Below are 22,729 nucleotides of genomic sequence, written 5' to 3'. Positions count from 1 at the left end.
CTTGTGCTATATATATAAAAGATTTGGGTCCTTTGTTTTCATAGATGGTCTCTGCAACGTGTCAAGTTCTCAACAACAATAAATGTAAAAGATTTGAGGAGTTGTATACTATATCCTATTGGATATTGTGGTAAGCTTTACAATTGTTAAAGTTTATCTTTGATTTTGGTGCTTTTTGGATATATGTTGTGTGCTAACTTTGCTAATTTCGGTGCTATTCACATGTTTCAGAATAACATGTTGATGAAGCACGAGCATAACTACATTGATGAAGAAACTAAGGCCTTCAACATCAATGAATGTAAAGAGTACCTACCTTTTTTGGACAAAAAAAGCTAGCATCTCATCCATTTTTAAGTTTTAATTTCTGAAATATTTTACATAATTATTTTATTCGGTGTCATTTTGAATAAAATATTGTACTATTTGCCCCAACTGCAGCTATTTACCCCAGTTTGCCATGAAGACCACCGATGGCTGTGGATTGCGAATATTCAAAAGAAAAGGTTTCATGTTCTTGACCCTATTCATAAAACATGTCCCTCTGACGAAAGAAAAAAAAACTTAATAAATTGTTGTAAGTTATTTACACAATACGTATTTCTATTTTCATTGTGAATTCTCTAGTGTTAATGTTTCTTATATTTGCCTTTTTCTGTTTTTCAAAACTTGATTATATCACAAGTGAAAGTGTATGCTAGAACATCACCTTTAATAGACAATGAATAGGGTACTAAAGCACCATACATTTTAATCAGTGGATAGCAAACAAAGTATGCATCTTTCTATTATTCTTTGCTATTACGGTGTTATTTAATATATTTTACTATGCTTTTCTCTTACTGTGCTATTAAACATTTTTTACTATGTTATTAACTTTTTGTTTATTAGCTACGATTTCAAAATATATGTCATGAAATGGGTGGAGATGATTAACTTGAAAAGATTAACAAAGAAAAACACACATAGAAGAATTGGAAAAAAGTAAGTATCACTAAACATAGTTGATTCTCTACTTCTAAATTAACACAGATTAGTAACTTTCTTTCAATTGTAGGATGAAGTTGATCATTACAGATAAGAATATGCTTCACTAGTTCTCTTTGACGAAATGAATAAATTGAGAGATCAAGTCATTTCATAATCTGAACCCATAAGACTCTCTAAGCCGTTTGCTACACTATTAAGCCCTTTCTATAGATTTTCATTAGGAGATATAGAAGGTACAAAGATTGAATATTGTAAAATTTTAATACTGTTAAGAATTTTTAGTATTTTCAATTGAATATTAAATTTTTTGGATACCGTTTAGTTAAAACAAACACATCTTTTGCCTCTTTGTAAATATTCATTGCTTTTGATAATCTCTTTTGTCATATTAGACTTCAATAAAAGTATCTGCACTGCATTACAATCCACTATTTATTTTAATAAATCTAGGTTCACACTTATTAGATTGAATATATTGAAAAAATAACAACAGCACTGAAATTTGTAAATATTGTCACCTAAAACAATTTACTACAACACAATTGCAAAAAGTAATTGAAAAAGAAAAAGTGACTATCGAAGAAACACCATAATACCGAAAATAATAAAACTCTGTCACTATAAATTGAACAACACAACACACAATTCAGAAAGCAAAGCTTATTCTCATTACAAAAGAAAAAAATTAAAGGAATAACACCGAAATTCTTCACGACAACACCGAGTGTCATTCAACTAAACACCAAAAATACTATCTTATTGCATTGAATCTCTGAATTGATAATTCATAATTTTTTCATGATAAAGGCTTAAATTGGTTGCATCATTGATCCAACATCTAAAATGTTCGACTGCCAAAAGTATAGCATATATTAGCACAAATATGTACAAACACAATTTTAGCTAATCAAAGCACATCAATTTTATCTCACTTAGAGCTTTCTTTTTCTTTTTCTTTGATGCATTTGCAATTTATTTTTTAGTATTTGATTTCAATCTATTTTTTGGATGTCCTCTTGTTCTCACACGTGGCGGGCTTTGAAGGGCATTAATCTCATCCAGGGAACCATCTTCATGTGATAAGAAATATTTTCTTTACTTTTGGCTTTATATTCTTGCATCTCAGCCATCAAATTATCATATGCGCGGTGCTAAATCACAATCAACTCCTCAAATTCTGATGCAAATTCACAAATATTTTGTGAGCGAAACACTAAATCATCAAATCTTCTACTTCTTAACTCCAATAAAGACTCATCATGTCTAATTTTGATATGTTTGTGTCTCCTCTTTACATTCTTACTCCAACATTCCAATACATATCTCGGTGCCACTTTATCTACTCGCTCAAAGCTTAACACTCCTCTCAAACAATGATAGCACAATATACCTCTTGACTTAAATAATAAGCACTGGAATTTTACTTCCCATGATATTGGATCATATGTAACCAAAAACTTATTGAATGTGGGTTTGAAACTTATTCTAAAACTTCATATACTATGAAACCTAGAGCGGACTCTGTTGATCTTGTGATACCCTAAACATCTCATGAGTATACACATACTGAAATTGAGCTTCTATTGATGATTTTGTTGAACAAAGTAAAATAGTATAAAAATTTGTAGCATCTGATTCTCTCTCTTTTCGCTTTTTACTTCCTAGGCAGTTATCATATTATTTCACAAATTGAATCAATGAGCTATTACGCGTAATAAACTTGTTAAAAAAGCATGCATGTTCTTACTCCTTTATGTGATTTTCATTGCAGCCCAAAAGTGGTGATCAAAATATACTAGAATCCATAAATGACGATCTTTAAAAAGCTCTAAAAAAAAGTATCAAAGGAGAAAATAAAAAACAATAGCACTAAAAGGTATATAGTTTCGCATCATTATTACAAAGCAAAAACACATAACATCTAAACACTAAAACTAACAACATGCATTAATTCTAATGAAGCAACCACAAAAATGTTACTTAAAAGCCACTTATTATCTCCAATACCATACTTCATAAGAAAATCATTCCAATTTCTATCAAATGTATTTTTTGAAAGAGTTTCAAATAGCATGACTCATCTCTTGTTCAATTTCTTCATGTCTCTTGTAACCATTTAATTTATGTGGAATCTTTTTCATAATATGCCAAATACACCACATATGAACTATTGTTGGCATACAAAGCTCAATATCCCTTTGCATCAATGCACATTCGGTAAGAATGCCTTTTGGAACTTTTCCTCCCATGTAACCAAGCCAACATTCAAATAACCATTTGAAAGATTGAATCTCTTCATTTTTTTTCCAAAGTACATCCAAGAAGTGTAGAATAACCATGGTGATTCACATCAACAAAAGAACCAAAAATCAAATTATACCTAAAGTCAACAACAAATAAACAAAATTAGATATGCACCGAAATATATTTCAAAAAGCACAACAACTATTTTCAATTAACATTAAAAATGTTTGAGATCAGCACAACAAATATCTGTTTGTATTATAAGTGGTATCAAATGAAATTTTGCCAAAATACTCAAAAGCACTCTGACTTTTTGCATCAGCCCAAAAAGTATTTTTAATTGAGTGATTAACCTCAGGTTCAATCTCATAAAAGAAGTTATGATTATTCTCTTTCAATCTCAATAAGTATTTTCTAAATACTTTGGCATCATCTTATTCAGAAACATTACAAATTTTTCTTGTAATGTAATTTCTAATATCTTTTTCAATAGAGCTTAATTCACCATGACCCCAATTGTTACAATAAAGGATTGATATCTCTTACTTGGTCTAATACCAACTTCATCATCATTCTCAATTGTGCGACATACAAACATGCTTAGCTGGCTATGTTATTTAAGCATCTCTACTTGATTTGGACAATATGGTTGTAAATGAGTCAAAACAATCTTTGAAATAATCAAACACCAATATCCTTCAATATATGTACATAAATTCTTACAGCACTCCAGCTGAGGAGTTTGTCTTTTGAATAGGAGATATATTGGATTTGTATTTTTTCTCTCTATTACATGTAATCAGTTGATTCTTAATTTCATTTTTCTTCCTATTTAAGTTTCTTATTTTATTAGCAAAACCTACAAGTTTTGAATAATCATTATAGAATTTTTCAGCTTCTTTAAATATGTTGAAAGTCATGGCAACCTTTGGCACAAACTACTCATCAACATTACACAAAAATTGAAACAACACCAAAACTTTCTAAGCACAACACCATCTTAAACGGGCAACAACACCAAAATACTTATATTCATAATCAACGAATTTCATTAATTCATTGCTAAACGAAAATCACATAAAAGTAAAAATATAATAACTAATTCTATTTAGCATCGAATGTATAACATAAGAACTAATAATATCAACTACAAAGTCATATATCAAATTAATGACAACAAAATAAACAGCATAGAACTTAATTCTATTAAGCATCAAAGTATATTTTAAACAACCACAAAATTATCATGAAGTATAACATAAATAGATTAATTAAAAAAATAATTCAAAACTCCTCAATTCCATTGAAATTCAAATTCTTAATCCTGAACACTGATTTTCACAAAGAAAAATGTAATAACATTGAAATTATTCAACTTATATACAAAGTAATTACACGATGATCAATTACATCTGAACTGCATTTATTAAAAAAATAAATCAAACCTCGTTGATTTAAATTGATTCAGAACAATGATCTAATTCATTTTTATTCAACGGATCTAAACTTGCATCATACATTATTTTCAAAAATGAAAAAGCTATTTGAATTCTAATTTTACTGCTTGATTTAAAAAAAAAAACTAGAATCACCATGAAACAAATAAAAGTTTGAATGAAAAGGAACTCAGATCTAACAACATTGATTATAAAAGGAGAAATCTACAGAGAGAAAAAAAAGGAAAAATTCGCAAAGTACATAAAAAAATCGTCAAGAAGAAAACAAAAACAAAATGACAGAAAATATTTACGTTAAAATCAGTTATATATATTACATTTAGTTATAAAATCAGTTATATATTGCGTGGATGTAAAATAGGTTATAACAACTTGGTTGAATTTAGTTAAATAATTTTTTTAGTTGTAGAATTTTTTAATAATAATTTTTGAAATAAATAATTTTATAATATAATATTAAAATTTTTAGAATAAAAAAATCAAGAATTTATTTTTTATTGACCTCAAAATAAATAATTTAAACATAAAATAAATAAACAAATAAAACTTATGCTAAATATATCATCCGTCCTTCAAGGAGGTTAAACTTTGGAAAAGCATGGTCTCATGATGACATGATGCTTAATGAGATATGAAATGAAATGAAAATGATATCCTATATTAATAATTGCTCTCCAACATAATGAAGAAACCATTAATTGAACGGTGCCCTATTTTTTAGGGTTTGTTTGTGTACTTTGCTCTGCTAGGGTTTTTTCAGGAGAATCCTTAATTGTGAGGCCGTCTCATAGAAGACTACTAGGGAATAATGGTAGCACATGCTGTTGATCGAATTCATGCTACCAATGCTACTGTGACAGATGAAGAAACAGTCATTCTGTTCAATGATGAGGACATAAAGAATGGGATAAAAAAATGCTCGAAGAGTCTTGTAAGCAGGCTATTTTCAGATCGAAAAATTAGTCCAGAAACTATTGAGGCAGCTTTATATGCGATCTGGAGCCAACCGATAGGTTTCAAAGTCATGGATCATGGGAGAAACTTGTTCCAATTCTTCTTCGACAATGAAACGGACTTGATCAGGATTGAAAGAGGTGCACCTTGGCTTTTCAAAGACTACATTTTGAATCTACAAAGGTGGAATGAGGACTTGGAGATTAAAGATGAGGAGTTTGCAACGGTTCCAACCAATGTTCTGAGAACCGGACCAGATCGACCGGTTTAATCGGGTTAACCAGAAACCGATCATTTGGCCGGTCCGGTTAGGCTATAAAACCGTCTTGCAAAAAACTGGTTAAAAAATTGGTCAAACCGATGGTTAACCGATAAACCGGATGAACCAGACCGGTTTTTTATAAGGCCGGTTCACTCCTCCAAGCCAAAACGGCACCGTTTACAAAAAAAAAAAAAAAAAAAAAGAAAACTCAGCGCATAACACCTCCCACCCCACCTCTTTCTCTCTCTCACCCAGCGCATAACACCTCCCCCCACAATACCCTCACCCATCAGAAAATGAGAAAACCCTAATCTTCTCTTCGAATTCGAAGAACAGCCACCACCCATAATCCTCTCTTCTCCTTGAAGAATAGCCACTTCCCACCATTCCACTTCAGAGCTAAAACTCACCGCCGAACCCTTCTCTCCCTCGTCTCTCTCTCTCTTTGTCACCATCTCTGTCCGAGCTTTCTCTGTCGTTGCTCCTCGCCGTGGGTCGTCGCCGCTTCTCTACTCCTCACTGTGGGTCGTCGCCGCTTCTCTGCTCCTCGTCGTGGGTCGTTGCTGCTTCTCCCCTCCTCCCCGTGCGTCGTTTCTGCTTCTCCCCTCCTCTTCGTTTCTGCTTCTCCCCTTTCGCCAGCGTCGTTTCTGCTTCTCTGCTCCGCACCGTATCTCGCCGTCGTTGCTTCTGTTCGCGTGGAGTTTCTAGTCTCTGCTACAACCCTCTCAGGTCTCAAGTCTCTTCTTCTCTTCTCTGCTTCAAACTTTCAACCCTTTCAGGTCCCAAGTTTCAATCTCTAACTCTCCCTGATTCTATCTCCCTGACTCTATAACTTTGAAATTTGAAATTTATTCTAAACATGCATATGATGTATTATTGATGATTCTGCTGAATTTTGAGATATTAATGTTTTGAATTTTTATTTGAATTCAGTCCATTGATCTTGAATTAATTCTGCTGAGATTGATTTTTAAATCCAATATTTTATATTTATTTTGAGGAATTGTTGTTTTGCTGTTATTGATTCAAAATCAAAACATTGCCACAATTCTGCATTGAAATTACTATATGGCTTCATATGATTTGGTTGAGTATGATTCTTAGGTTGGGTATATGTTTTGGATGTTCTGAAGAGTGACTTGATTGATTTACAGAAGTTCACATATGGGGGAGTTAATTTTTTAAAAAATTTATTATATATTTAATTAAACCGGTTCAACTCCGGTTGAACTATTGAACCATTAAACCGATTACTTAACCGGTTCAATGACCGGTCCGGTTTTTGCAACCTTGGTTCCAACTTGGGTTCAGCTATGGGGATTACCAGAACAATGCAAAACAAGAAACCTGGGCAGCAAAGTAGGAGAAACACTTGGGAGCGTGTTAGAGACAGATCTGTTTTCAATAAGGGGTAAGGAGGACCGATCGCTGAAGATGAAAGTGATGCTGGACATCACAAAACCACTAAGAAGATCCATTAAAATTTCAGGCAATAATCAGAAAGTAATGGAGGTGAACCTGAAATACGAACGTATTGGTAACTTTTGTTATTATTGTGGTTTTATTGGTCATGAAGTGAGAAATTGCCAGCAGAATTTGGAGGATACGGCGGTTGGACAGTCAAAAGAGGAACAATGGGGTTCGTGGCTGAGAGCTGAACAAGTGGGAGGAAAATAGAAAATTCAAAGGAGAACCAAAACCCCAACAAACCTAAAAAGGAGGAGGAGAGGAGACAAATGTCAAGGAAGCCTACACCAGTAAATCTAATACGTGCATTTGCTAGCTTATCAGTTCAAGAAGGCAATTCACAAAATAGTGGAGTTGAGGTAGTTTCAAACCAGAAAACCAAATCCCAGAAGGGGGAGGAGAACAGGAGGAAGTGGGAGAGAGTGACCCAGGGCTGGAAAGAAGAAAACAGAACAAGGGAAGGGAGGAGAATTTGATAGAAGCTGCAAATTCTAACAGTTTATTCACCTTCAAAGTAACAAGCTGAAGTGAGGAGGGTAATGGAGGCAGCAAGCTGAAGTTGAAACAGTTAGCCCGAAGGAAACCAACCCTCAAATCGATCTCAGGATCCAAGATGAGCAATATGGGGTTGCAAGACATGACGAATAGGAAGAGACAGTGTCAAGTAGTGGATACATCAGCAAGCATGGGAGAAGGTGCCACCCAACATATGGCACCCAAAGAGGGATGAAGATGCTGATGTGGAACTGTCGAGGTTTGGGGAACCCCCTGACAGTTCACAACATCCAAGGGATCACAATATCCCATTCCCCCGAAGCATTGTTTCTATCTGAAACTAAAAAGAATGCTTTGACAGTGGAGAGGGTTGTTAGGAGGATAGGTTTTACAAATTGTTTTATGGTGGATCCGGTGGGTCAGGCAGGAGGCATGGCAGTCGCAAGGAAGGAAGGCATTAATTTGCAAGTTATTGAGCAAGAAAGTTTCTTTATTCACTTCAAGTATCACCATGTGGAATCTAATCAACAATGGGAGGCAATTGGGGTTTATTTAGCCACAGAAGAAACAAGAAGAAGAGAACAATTCAAAAGGATACTGCAAAGAGTTCAGATTGGGGACGAAAAGATGATTGTGATAGGGGACTTTAATGCAATCAGATTCCATCATGAAAATGAAGGTGGTCGAAACAAGGCAGAATCCTCAATTCAAGAATTTAATGACTTTATCAATGAGGATGAGTTGGTGGATATGGGCGTCGAAGGAGGAAAATTCACTTGGAGCAACCGTCAATTTGGAGGTAACCTGATACGGGAGAGGCTGGATAGGGTGCTAGTCACTAATGAGTGGAGAGTGGCTTGGCCGAATGTATTCATGATGCATTTAGATGGCATTGGGTCAGACCACAAACCTACTTTGTTAAGTGAAGATCAACAACAGAGGAGATTTAAAAGAAGATTCCGCTTCCAAGAAAGATGGTGTGAAAAGGAGGAGGTGGTAGCATTAATCAAGGAAGCATGGAAAATAGAATTATCTGGATCTACAATATTTAAGTTGGCTGGAAAGCTAAAAAACTGCAGGCATCGGCTGGTGGACTGGCAAAGGAACTCCCCCACTAACTCCCAAGTCCAAATTTCATACATTAAGCAAACGGCTGGTTACTGAATACGAAAAAGGAAGCCATGTTAATCCCACAGAGATTCGAATATTGGAAGCAGAACTTGAAGAGGCTGTGGAGGATGAGGAAAGTTATTGGAGAGAAAAATCCAGGGTTCAATGGCTGAATTGGGGAGATAGAAATACTAAATTCTTCAACTCGAAATTCAAATCAAGATCAAGGAGGAATAAGGTGTGTGTTATGGAGGATGAAGAAGGAAATTCAGCAACAGACTCGGATGGAATTGCTCAAATCGCAGAGGATTACTTTGTGAATCTTTTTGCCTCTAACAACCCGGCTTATCCGGAGGAGGAGATTCAACATGTGCCTCTGAAAATTGATGCAGCCACAAACAAAAGGTTGATTCAGCCAGTTTTGGATGTGGAAATCAAGTCAGCAGTTTTCTCTATCAATCCCTTTTCAGCTCCTGGGGATGACGGATTTACAGCTAAATTCTTTCAATACTTTTGGGGGACAATTAAGGATGATATTATCAGAGTGGTCCGAAGTTTTTTCTTTGGATGTAAAATTTTGAAAGCTTTTAATCACACTCATATCTACCTTATTCCCAAAGTTGATAATGCGAGCACTATGAAGCATATTCGGCCTATAAGTCTTAGTAGTGTTTTTTACAAAATTATCTCTAAGATTTTAGTACACCGAATGCAAACAGTCATGAATAGAGTGATTAGTGACCATCAAAGTGCTTTTGTTAAAGGGAGGCTGATTAGTGATAATGTTCTTATTGCTCACGAGTTTATGCATTTTCTGAAAAATAAGAGATATGGTGACTGTGACTTAGCTCTAAAGCTTGATATGAGTAAGGTTTATGATAGAGTCGAATGGTCTTTTGTTTGGGCGATGATGAAAAAGTTAGGTTTTTGCGATAAATGGCTGGAGTGGATAAAGGAATGTGTGCCGACGGTTTCTTACTCTGTTACTGTGGATGGTCAACCACATGGTTATTTTAAACCATGTAGAGGGTTGCGTCAAGGCGACCCTCTTTCTCCCTATCTATTTCTATTTTGTGCAGATGGTCTCTCCTATCTGCTCCACAGAGGAGAACAGAGACAGGATCTTTCTGGTTTGAGACTTAATCACAGATGCCCTAGAATTACCCATATATTTTTTGCAGATGATTCAATTTTATTTAGCAAAGCTACAGAAGGAGACTGTTGAGGCTTACTAAGTATCTTACAGACCTACGAGGGTATAAGTGGCCAAGTGGTTAATCTAGACAAGTCATCTATTTTCTTCAGCAAAAATACACCGCTTCAAACCCGAGACCAATTGTCTAATCTTCTTATGGTTCCACATGTTGGAAATCAAAATAAGTATTTGGGGTTACCGTTAGTTATTCAGAAGTCCAAGAGAGCTACTTTCAATTATATTAAAGACAAGGTCCGCCAAAAACTCCAACAATAGAAACGAGCTCTACTTTCTCCTAGCGGTCAAGAGATTTTGATAAAGGCAGTAGCTACAGCAATTCCCATCTATACTCTGAGTTATTTTCGATTGCCTGATACTTTATTAGAGGAGTTACAGCACATTATCTTACAATTTTGGTGGGGACAAAAAAATAGAGAGAGAAAGATGCAATGGATAAGTTGGCAGATTACATGTAGACCCAGAAACCAAAGAGGACTAAATTTCAAAGACCTAAAGGCTTTCAACCTTGCAATGCTTGCAAAACAAGGCTGGAGGCTACTTACTAAATCGAATTCTCTGCTTAATAAAGTCTACAGAAGCAAATACTACAAGTTCACAAATTTTCTGAGAGTAGAGACAGGGAATAACCCATCATGGGGCTGGAGGAGTGTCTTGGAAGGCAGAAAAGTCCTGAAAAAAGGACTGATCTAGAAAATTGGTAGGGGAAATATGGTGAACATTCATACAGATTCATGGGTCAATGACTACACTGCAATTATGCCTATTTTTAATCAAAACACTGATCGAATCCCTTAGTGGGTCTCAGAGCTAATTTTGCCTAACAAAACTTGGGACCAGGATAAAATAGCAAAATTTTTTCAACCAGAAATCACTGAAGCAATCATCAATACTCCTATCTGTGAATGAGATGATAAACTAACTTGGATGCGAACCAACAACGGCGGATATTCTGTAGCGTCAGGTTACCAAGTAGCATTCCTCTTCTACCACCCTCCAGCGGAGTTTCTCCCTGATCGATGCAAGCAACAAGAGCTTTGGATGAACATATGGAAGATGAAAAGTCAACCTAGAGTAAAAAATTTTATCTGGAAGATGGCTCATGAAGGCTTACCAGTTAACCAAAAGCTGCATTCCAGAATTGCTTCTTCTAACCCGATGTGTAGTCGCTGCCAAATGGAAGAAGAATCAGTGGGTCATTGCATTTTTGACTGCCTGGACTCAGTGGAAGCATGGAGGCTCGCGGAGCCTAAAGTTTCTGCACAACAAACGGAACCATGAAAGCGATGGTCAGAGATCATACAAGCAACCAGACTTAGAAGTCATAACTATTCAAGTGATATAGAGCTAGCAGGGAACCTGTGTTGGCAGATCTGGAAAGCAAGAAATGAATTGGTCTTCAATAAAGAACGGAGAACACCTTAGATGTGTGTTGAAGCGGCTCACCGATCCATACAGAGGAGATGAAGAAGATGAAGAAGATGAACTGGGTATGGTATTTTTTGTGAGAGAAGAGAACGAAACTTCTTCTAAAGAATTAGGAAAGTTACTTAATCAATGTAATTCAATTACATTCATAATCTTTGTTGGATCTTTTCCAAAATTGCCCCCTATATGTAGTCCCTAGTGGACCTTTCATTTCATTTTATTAATGAAATATTTTCTTTGAAAAAAAAAATAATTGCTCTCCAACACGGGTGACCATTTATATAGGAAATGAAATCAGTTGCGGTTCGGATAGAAAATCAATTAGGAGTGAAACAAATTTTTAATTAATTAATTAAAAAATAGATTTATTATAAAAAAATACAAAATAAAAAAAATTTACTATCTTAATTTTTTAAATATTAAAATAAAAAATAAAAAAGAATTTACATAATTGGCTTATTATGTAGTTAGCCTCTTAGACTTTTTTTATTATTTTAAATTTATAGATAAAAAATAGAGACTCAAGTAAAAATATTTAAAATATTTTTAAATAAAGATATTTAATTTTATCCATTGATTAGATTGTTATGTATTAAATTTTTTATACGTAGTATAAATTAAAAATATTATCATTATTAAAAAGTGTTGTTATATTCTTAAAATCATTACTTTAGCTTTCACACTAACTTTTTAATTTATTTAAAATTTGTATTTTAACAAAAAAATTATTAGAAAATGATTTTATCTTTTTTTTTTTTAAAATTTTATAATATTACTTTTTTACTTCTATTTTATTATCATTTTGATATTTTTTTACGAATTTAATAATTTTTTATGAGTTGAATTTTATTTATAATTTTTATTATTCTTTTAATATTTTTGGTCTGGTTTTTTAAGATCTATATTTTAATCTATTAATTCTTATTATTAATTATTCTATTTTTATTCTAACAATTTTTATTCATTTTTTAATTTCTTGAATTAAACTTATTGTAAAGTTGAGATTTAAAAAAAAATTATTTTGTATTGATTTAAAAAATTCAGTGTCATTCAAATTAATATTAGTTACAATCATTAATTTTTAGTCTATTAATTTGGATAATTTTTTTTTTCTTAAATCTTCTAATTTACTAATTCAATTTTATTCCTAGTTTGCATTTTTACTATGAACTCGGGTTTTTTAAAGTACGTATTCCTGTTACATGTACTTTTTTTTTTTACCAAAGATAGGAGATTCGAACCCGCAACCTCTTAATTGAGTATAGAGAGACTATGCCATTTGAGCTATTACTCATTGGCTATTGTTACATGTACTTATTAAAATAATTTTTAATTTAATTTATCAAATATATGTTCTACAACCTATAAAAAATTGTTATTCAAAAGTAATTTTAATAAGTTTTTTCAAAAAATAAAAATGGTAACAAACCAGTCATATATATATATAATTTGATTACATTTAATTTTAAAGCAATAAACATTGAACTCTAATTTTTTTTTGTCTAAAAAAACTTTAATATTATATCACAGTAATACTTATTTTAAAAGTTTGAACTGATATCAATATGTATGATTACTATAAGTACTCTTGACATGACATCAAAAATTACTATAGGTACTCTTAAACAGGTTAGGGTGTGAGTGTCTTTTAAATAATTTAAAAAATTAAAAAATAAAAATAATTTGATATTTAAAATTTTTTTTGTAAAAATATTTTTATCTATCAATAACAATAATATAAAAATATTTATTTATTTATTATATTATTAAAATATCTTTTTCTAAAATAAAAGAGATATGTTTTTAAAACTGAAAATTTTAACTTTCATTAAAAAAATTTTTGCTAAAAATGTATTTTTACTTTTATTTAAAAAAAATTGCTAAACACATTAAAATTAAGACATTTTTTCTTAAAACTTTAAAGACATCCGATCATACACTTAATGTTGTGAACAAATGATATACCATTATTCTTCATTAGTTTTGATAAATTAATAATTAATTTTAAAATATAATTATTTATATGTTTTTGTCAGCTTAAATGTTTTATAAAAGTCATTTTATGATCAAAAGTTCAAGAGAAAAGAAAAAACTCATGCAAACATCAATCAACTATGGTTTAATTTCTAGCATATACGGTGATTTTTTTATTAACTAATTAACTGAGATTCAATTTGAAATAATTATTGTGAGAATTAAAATTAGACGTAAAAAGAAGTGGTAAATGAGAAAAGATGCAACAGTATCCAATGAAGTTGCTCCCAAAGTAAAAAGGTCAAGAAAAAGCACAAGAACAACAGGTAGTTAAGGAAAATGGCTCTTCTGGGCCGGGTCCATCACTCAAGAAAGCTAAGAACAACTTTCATTGACAAAAACCTACGATAAAGGCAAGTGGGAGTGGGTCTCTTTGTCTTTTCTCACTAGATATGTAACTTTCATTACTCCGTCTTAATATGCCTTAGCTTTTCCAAAGTTATGGCTAGTATTGCTTCTCCGGCAAAATATAACAATTCGTTTTATTTCAATTATAACCAAAATACACGTAACAACAGTTATAGTGTTTTATAACACATTCCTACTATTTTTCTTTGCTTCACCATACTCATTATTTGTCACATGACACATTATTATTTGAAGCTTGTTTTATATATATATATATTAAATTTGTACTAACATTTCAAAATTTCAATTTCAATGTCACTTTTTTCTGTGGTGACAATCACTCTTAAATTTGAGAGCGGAATCTTGACAAGTATTTCATGTTATACCTAATTTAAGAATGAAAACAAAAGATATATTCCTGTACCTGTTATTTATTTTATAACCTCAAAAAGGACAAATATCAGGCAAATAATTACAATACTAAAATGTAGAATATGTTAACTATTTTTATTTTCTTCAAATTTAATCCTTACATTGTAAGGTTCAACAATGATTCTTCATCATCATTTGTTTTGTTGCATTGGATTTTGAATTGTTCAACAATGATTCTTCTTCATCATTTGTTCAACAATGATTCTTCGATGAATTATTCCAATACAATAGTCAAAACTCAAAACAATAACTATCTATAAGTGAGTACTAATTAAAGCAATTACAATGATAATATGTATTAGCTTATTGCTTTAATTCATATGTATTATTTATTCTGTTTCGTCAGATATTATATTATTTTGGTGCATTTCATTATTATATTCGATTTCAAAACGAGGATATTTTATAGGTAAATGCTTCATTGCATTTAACTTAAATGACAGAATGGATTGAATTTACATTCTACAGAATTTAAATATGTATGCAAATACAATTATTTTTTTTTTCTCACAGGCATCAAACACTTATGTGTCTTATACTCCTTCACTACCCACTAGTACCCTGCCTAAAGTCCACCATCACTTATTTCAATTTCATTTTATATATAATATATCAATAAGTATTTTAAAGTAATAACACGATATTTAAATAAATAATTCTCAACCATAAGATCAATACATATAATATAATATATATTATTAATTATTTTCATAAATTGTTAATAACTGAGATAGATGTTAATAATTAAATTTATAATCATTTTTAAATTTTAAATTATAATTTTTATAAATATAGTTTGATGTAAATAGTCCATTTATTTTGAAACGATATACGGAATTAAATTTTATACAAATTGTTTAATTATTTTTTTAGGTTAATTGTTCATTATATAAGAGTAATTTATGCAATTTATGCATGATATGTAACTTCTAAATATAATTCTTTTTAAATGTTTATTACTATATATAAAAAAATAGAATCTTTTTAGTAATTTTATTTTTAATATAAAAATTACATAAAAAACGTATCAATATCAATAGTAATTTATAAAATTATAAGATACGAATATTTTTATAGTCTGTATGTTTAGTTAAAAAATTGTTACATATTTTTTAAATTAAGATTAGTTCTTTTAAAAATTAAAAAATTTAAAAATAAATTATAAATTATAAATTATTAATTATCTTACAATTATCAGTACTCTTCTAAAATATAAAATACAACTTCTAAATTAAAATTATAGTTAAAATAAATTATTATGAAAAAATTAATATTTTTTATCCAAAAAGAATATCTAAAATGGATAATATAATTATTAAAATAAAATGATATAAATCATTATGTTTATAGAAATTTTAGTGTATGATATAAAATTAATTTAAAAAATATAAAAACTTAAGCGTATGATATAAAATTAGTTAAATAAAAATATTAATAAAAAATTAAAACATCACTTACCACATTAATAAAAATAACTACGTACAAAATTATTAAATAATTTTTATTTTTTCAAACACATATCTTATATGAAAAAGTACAGAGAGTCAATGGAATATTTGTATAATGTGTACAATGAAAGTTTAAGGAAGTTTTAGAGATATAACTATTAGTGTTATTTTTTTCTATCAATTAAAATTTTTGAGATGAGTGGTATCATAACATGGTATGAGAACTCTGTTTAAGCTAGATATTTATTATTCCTAGTATACATTGTACAAATATTCTATTAACTTCCTAGCAGAACTCATCTTATATATACACTCCTTTAAAATTTTGTGAAGGCCACCACTTACTCCTTAATTTGTCTTTAATTTTATTTAAGTATCTGTTAAAATGGTTAATGTTTTGAAGCAGTGACATAGATATATTTAGTTTAAAAAAGTATAGGTAATTAACAATATTTTTGAATAATGTGTGAATAATATGAATTAATAGAGTTAAAAAAGTAAATTAATCTTAAATTTAATTAATAACATTAAATTAAAATGTAGTATATTTTGACTTGATTGGTAAATATTTATGCTATTTAAAATGGTCATTTATTTATCTAATACTCCGGTATTTGGTTTGGTGAATTGGCGATGCAATCGAGTAGTATTCTACAGGTGGCCAACTGCTCAATGGACTTTAACTGCACAAATATTTATTCCTGGTATAAGAAAAAAATTTACATTCTAATAGGTAATTTAAAAGTTTCTTTTAATCAAAAAATAATATATAAAATAAAAATATTATTTATATATTAAAATCTGTCTTTAATATATTTAAATATATATATAGGTGATTTAATTTATTTTAATGTATATTTATATTCTAATATATATTTTATATTGATAACTGACTTTACTCGTTAATTTAAACGAATACATAACATAGTTGAATTATATAAAAATATTTTTAAGAAAAAATCAAAGAAAATAAAAATGTATTTTTCTTATATTTAAAATATTTAGTTATCACTTTAGAAAATATTTTTAATTTAAAATATAATTTTTTTGTTTTGGACTTTTGTATTTAATATTTAAATTTTTCTAACTCTCCTTTTTATTTATTAATTAATTTTAATAAAAAAATAACATAGTCTCAGTTCAACTAAAAAAGACAAATACAGTAAATAGTACTAGAAGCAGTGAAAAAAAAAAAGCCAACAAAAGTATAATCAATTTAATTCTAAAATATAAAATTGAACAAGTATACTGATTAAACTTTTTTTAGTACTGAGTACTTATTAAATTAAAGATATTATAATAAATAATAAATTAATTACTGGTTTTCAACGGTAAGATTCTATATGAATGTAATTAATTATTTAAGATAATAATTTATTTCAAAAAAAAAATAAAAAATATTTTATCTATGTTTTGGAGAAAATAAAGGATGAGTTTTAGTATATTTTTATTTATAATAATAGTTATAGTAATTATATAAGTATTATTAAAATTAAAGTTATAATTTTTTTATATTTTTATCATATTTTGTTAAGTGATATTTTTTAAAAAAAAAATTATTTTAATTTTAATATTTTTTTAAAACATCATAACTATTATAATTACATAACATAAATATATTATACATAGACATACTAGAATAACCTCATATAACAATAATTGGACTAATTTAGTTTAAAAGCTGTGACGATGTTTAAAATAAATCAATGAAATTTCATGTTTTAGAAAGAAGTTATTTAGCTAGTCAATTTTTTAAAATTAAATTTTATTTAAATTTTAAATTTTTATTTTAAACTTTAATTTTCTAAAAAATAAAAATGTTAAAATTATTTTATAAAAAAAAATTAATTAAAAATTAGTCTTATATATTTATTTTTAGCTGTAAAATGGCAGCTAGCGTGACTGCCAATACTAAAAGAAAAAGAAAAAAAAATTTGTTGTTATGTAAGTTAAAAAGATTACTTCTAAGTGGAAATCGAGTTACTAATAACATTTTGGATACATGTGGCATATTACAAATGATTATATTGAAATTACTTGAAAAGTATTTTCTTTCTTTTTGACTAGAGTAATTAGTTTTGGCCAAAATTTCAAGTGGAATAAAATTTACTTCTAAGGATATTAATAGAATTAAGAATAATGTTATATATACACTAAATCAGTAATTAAAATTAGTTATCAGTATAAAATATATATTGAAATATAAATATATATTAAAAATAAATTAAATTACACGCATATTTATATATAAATATATTAATAATTAATTTTGATATACAAATAATATTTTTTTAATAAATAATTAGTCTTTCACTAAACTTATATATTATTTTCCTAGTTAAGTACATCTGAATACAAGTGGCAGGGCATGCAGGTGAGTTTTCCCAAGTATGAGAATCCGGTAATGAAATGTCTGAAAGAAAACAGAGCATGCAATGCAGAGTCAGGTGCGTGGAAGCATGGAAACCAAGTTGCCCAAGTCTATGAATATACAAACATAAAAGAAAAGAAACAGAAAGTAGCTGAGCTGCATCTAATTACAAGTCTAAACTACAAGCTGCTGTTGATTCCTAAAACTAAAAGGTATATACTATATTATAATTGTACTCATAAACATAATTAAAAAAAAACTTTGCTCTAAGAGAAACCGGAAACCTGTTAGTCTCCCTACTCCCTACTCTCTACTGATCCCTCTGGTAGCATTCTCCTCACATAAGACATAATTGGCAATATATAACAAACTATTCTATGCTCTTTATAAAGGTAACTTTCTTTTTCACTAATAACATTAGATTAGACGTGGTGGAGTACAGTAGTCCCGTTGGCATGTAGCGCCTGCTTCGCCAATTCCTTAGCTTCCACAAAAGTCCCATGAAAACCGTAAGGTACTCGAGACGGCAATTTCACCGTCGCTTCCAACTTCAGATCCTTAGCGTTCACGATCTCAAGCTCTGATTTCCACGTACTCTCGTCATGCACAAACGTCATAATGTACCCTTCGTCTTCGTCGCACAAACTCTTATTATTATTATTATTATTATTATTATTATTATTCTCTTTAGGCAAGAAGAATGGTTCCCCGCCGAACCTTCTCTCCCCATAGCAGTGTTTCTTCACTTCCCCGCTCACAAGGTCCACCTTAGCGAAACCCGAAACCTTAGGCCATGGTTCCGCCACCGCTAGGTATGCGAACCTTGTTTTTCTCCCCAGTCGGTTTCGGTTCACCATTCCGGCCTCCAGGTTTACTTGCTCTGCTTCATCAGGGACAACGTTGCGCCGCTTTGACTCGCCTGTTTTCAGGTTCAGCCTTATCTCTGACAGCACGCTTTTCAGGCTTTCCTCGCTCTCGTTGAAGATCGAGTCCGGCGGCGTCATGCACGACCCCATCACCACCACCTCTTCTGTTTCCGCCTCCTCCCACGCGTTCCACAGGTGGAAGCAGAATGTGTCCGCCGACTCCACCCACACGATGCTGGAAGCGTCCGACGCGTACTTGGGGAGAATCCCGAACCTCGATTTCTTTTTGCCGTCGTACATCACCGGCGACCCTCCCTTGATCATCTCCCCTAGCTTGAACACTACCTGCTGGTCAGGGATCACCACGAAATTCTCCGTGATCGCGAAGTCGTGCGTCATCGTCGGAACAGAGAGTCGGATTTCCACGTCCGGCGATTTCTCCCCCTCCGGCGAGAACCGGAAATACTTCAGGTACGGCCTGGACACATCATAGCTGAGAGCGAAGAGCTCGCGAGAAACGGGATCGACCTTCGGGTGCGCGATCATGGTGGAATTGAGCTGGTTCCCGAAGCTGTAACGGCCAATAGTTTTCAGGTCGCCGGAGGTAGTGATTTGCACCTCATAGGGGAGGTCGTCCTCCGACATGGCGAGAAGCCTGCCGTTGAAGAAGACGAGGCCTGCGTTCGCGACGCCGGAGCCATGACGGTTGTCGAGGATCCCGCACAAACCCCGCGCATAGAAGAGGAGGAGCCTGGCGATGCCGGAGTGGCCGTGAAGCTCGCCGATGGCCTTGGGGAACACGGCGCGGCCAAGCTTCCTCTCCTGGACGAGCCTCTCGGTCTCGGTGAAGCGGCATGCGTAGCTTGCAGTGCCACCATTGATAGTGACGGCGTGGATCATGCCGTCACCGTCAAATAGGTGGTGGCCGGCAGTAGGCTCGAACAGAGGATTGGCACCGTTACGAAGGTAGACGCCGTTAACGGAATCCGGTATGGTTCCCGTTACGGGAAGGGAGTGAACAACTGGCTGTTCTGGTACTGGAGCGAAATTGCCGGCGATTTGGACGCGAGGGTCGGCTGTTTTAGGAAGTGGTTGGTGTTGCTCGCGTGAGAGTAACGCGGCCTCGAACATGTCGAGTGCCGTTGCTGCTAGCCTTTGGAACGGGTTCCATTGGGGCTTTTGGGGAGGGTGATCTTCGGTAATTAATGGTTGGGTGTAGGGTTGTTTTGGGAAATGAAACACGGAGGGGGAGTGTATTGCGCACTGAACTCCTCCTACACTATTATTAGCCTTTCTAATGGGCTTCTTCCTCTGGTTTATGGTGGTGGACTTTGTGGGGAAGCCCAACTCAACTATCGATTGTGGAGTGGGAGAAGAGAAAGGGCGTGACAGTTGATGTGGCTTCTTAGCCCATGTACTACTACTAGCACTGTTGAGTGCTATTGAAGATGGTGCCATGATCATTGAGATTATTCAGAGTTGAGATTGCAAGTTTGCAACTGCAAGTGGTGTGTGCTTGGGTCAACAAGAGAGAGAGAGAGAGAGAGAGAGAGAGAGAGAGAGAGAGAGAGAGAGAGAGAGAGAGAGAGAGAGAGAGAGAGAGAGAGAGAGAGAGAGAGAGAGAGAGAGAGAGAGAGGTGAAGAAGGCACTTTGTGTTTTGGGGGAAAGATAGGGAGAGGGGGAAATGGGTATAAATAGAGTGAGGGCAGAGGAGTGTTACTCATTTTATTTTCATCTCTTTTTTCAAATAATATATTTGGGAGGGTTGTGTATTGTATGGAGGTCCACCTCAGACATGTAGTAGAAGACCACGTGGTGGATTTGTTTGTGGCTTCCAAAATGTTGATGGGTGTGGGGGCAGCGGTAATCAGCTTAGAGTTTATATATCACCCTATTGTGTCACCGAACTCACATAAAGAGCCTTCAACTTGAATGTGACACACCCAGGTTAAACACCAGTCCACTACCAACTGATTCATTGCACTCATTTTCTACTGGGCTCAATTTCTCCATCTATTTCTCATCGTTATACAAAAAAATTACAATTCAAGGAAACACTTCAATTTATCAATATTTACACGCATCGCTAATGCAACTACTCTAGAAACCTTTTTCTATTTCGGCCACATATATTCTATACGACGTTAATTCTGCAAGCCTCTCTATTTCAGAAGCACCCAAAAATTTAAAAACCAACTCAGTTGTGTGGTATTACAATTGTAGTTACAAGAATCTTACCATCATTTAGGTTGTGTGTATATCTTCACTATATGGATCGGCTAGTGCTAAAAAATTATAATTAGTAAATTAATTATGTTACATTTACATTAAATAAAATTAGTTACCAAAATCAACCACAAATATAAAATACATGTTGAGATATAATATATATTAAAAATAAATTAAATCACAGATATATTTATATACAAATATATTAATAAATTAATTGAGTAGCTAATTCTAGTAAATTAATTTAGTAACTAATTCTAACGTGCGAATAACATTTTTGTTAGCTGATATATGGAGTTATTCACCATAAAATAAGCATAATTTTGCGAAAACTGTATTGATAATATTGTAATATAAGAAATAAATTCAATAATTGATTAGGAATGAGGTAAATATCTTATAAATAAAACAAGAAAGTGTCATAAAAGTATCAAGGATTTCTTTTATAATAATCTAGTTTTACTTTGGCTAATGTGGATGCTGCCAACTCTTAGAGGATAACATTTTCCAAAAAAGGAAATCTCAAGGGAGAATGAGTCATAGTTTAATGAATTTGCTTAGTGAAGATTTTGGGCATGCATTAACTTTGTTCTTGAATATAATATGGCAGTAGTAGGGGGCACTGGCACCCACAAAAAGTATGAGTATGAAAATGAGCATACATGGAGAGTCATGTGGGGGCCGGTCCTCATTTCAATTCATATTATGCAATATATAAGAAGCCAATAGTGAAGGGAAGGAGGTTATATGCAGTTACAGTTATAGAATCCATTTGGTTTGAGCCACGTTGTTGTTTCTTTGTCTCAACATCAGCAGTAATGTAATAATATATAACATATGCTTAGTCACCAAATATACAGACACTTTTAATTCTTGATCCATATCGCACTGTTTTCTTCCCTTTCGTGCGACTTCAACCCAGCTATTATGTGGTCCCTCCTCAGTTTTTTTTTCCCCCTTCTTCTTCAGCTTGTTAGGGATCTTCAATATTCTATAATATATAATAGCATGAAATGTCACACCAATAGTAGTAGTTAAATCAGTTGGGACCGGATATATCTATATCCAGAAACCGCAGATATTTTCATCTGTTATCTGTTGCCTCAAGTGAGTGACCTAAATATCACATTTTAGCTTGTTAGAAGAGTCATCACTTGTCGATGATCTTATTCACCCGTATATTCAAGCTATAAGGACTCGTCAAAGCAACAAAAGAGATTTTCAACGAATTGGACTCGGGTTAAGGAACAAAAATTTCGTACGTGCAGTTCCATAAAGATAGATGTATGTAATTAGAATTTAGATCCTCTAAATTTTGAATTTTTATTTTAAAAGATAAAGTGTGATCTCTCACTTTTAAATAGTTTCTCTCTCATATTT

General features: G+C 32.2%; 3 protein-coding genes across 3 annotated transcripts; 2 read left to right on the top strand and 1 right to left on the bottom strand.

The window, feature by feature from the left end:
• Window positions 1–5,499: 5,499 nt before the first annotated feature.
• LOC112735649 (uncharacterized) lies at window positions 5,500–5,916 on the top strand. The gene has a single exon (XM_025785177.1). It carries the CDS (start codon window positions 5,500–5,502, stop codon window positions 5,914–5,916), a length of 417 nt encoding a protein of 138 aa, XP_025640962.1.
• Window positions 5,917–7,173: 1,257 nt separating this feature from the next.
• LOC140183665 (uncharacterized) lies at window positions 7,174–7,584 on the top strand. Its single transcript, XM_072232132.1, has one exon. It carries the CDS (start codon window positions 7,174–7,176, stop codon window positions 7,582–7,584), a length of 411 nt encoding a protein of 136 aa, XP_072088233.1.
• Window positions 7,585–18,344: 10,760 nt separating this feature from the next.
• LOC112734761 (9-cis-epoxycarotenoid dioxygenase NCED2, chloroplastic) lies at window positions 18,345–21,070 on the bottom strand. Its single transcript, XM_025784210.3, has one exon. It carries the CDS (start codon window positions 20,581–20,583, stop codon window positions 18,676–18,678), a length of 1,908 nt encoding a protein of 635 aa, XP_025639995.1. The 5' UTR covers window positions 20,584–21,070; the 3' UTR covers window positions 18,345–18,675.
• Window positions 21,071–22,729: the final 1,659 nt, after the last annotated feature.

Source organism: Arachis hypogaea, chromosome 3 (assembly GCF_003086295.3).
Source record: "Arachis hypogaea cultivar Tifrunner chromosome 3, arahy.Tifrunner.gnm2.J5K5, whole genome shotgun sequence".
NCBI classification, from domain to species: Eukaryota; Viridiplantae; Streptophyta; class Magnoliopsida; order Fabales; family Fabaceae; genus Arachis; species Arachis hypogaea.
This window is presented reverse-complemented; position numbering and strand designations above follow the sequence as displayed.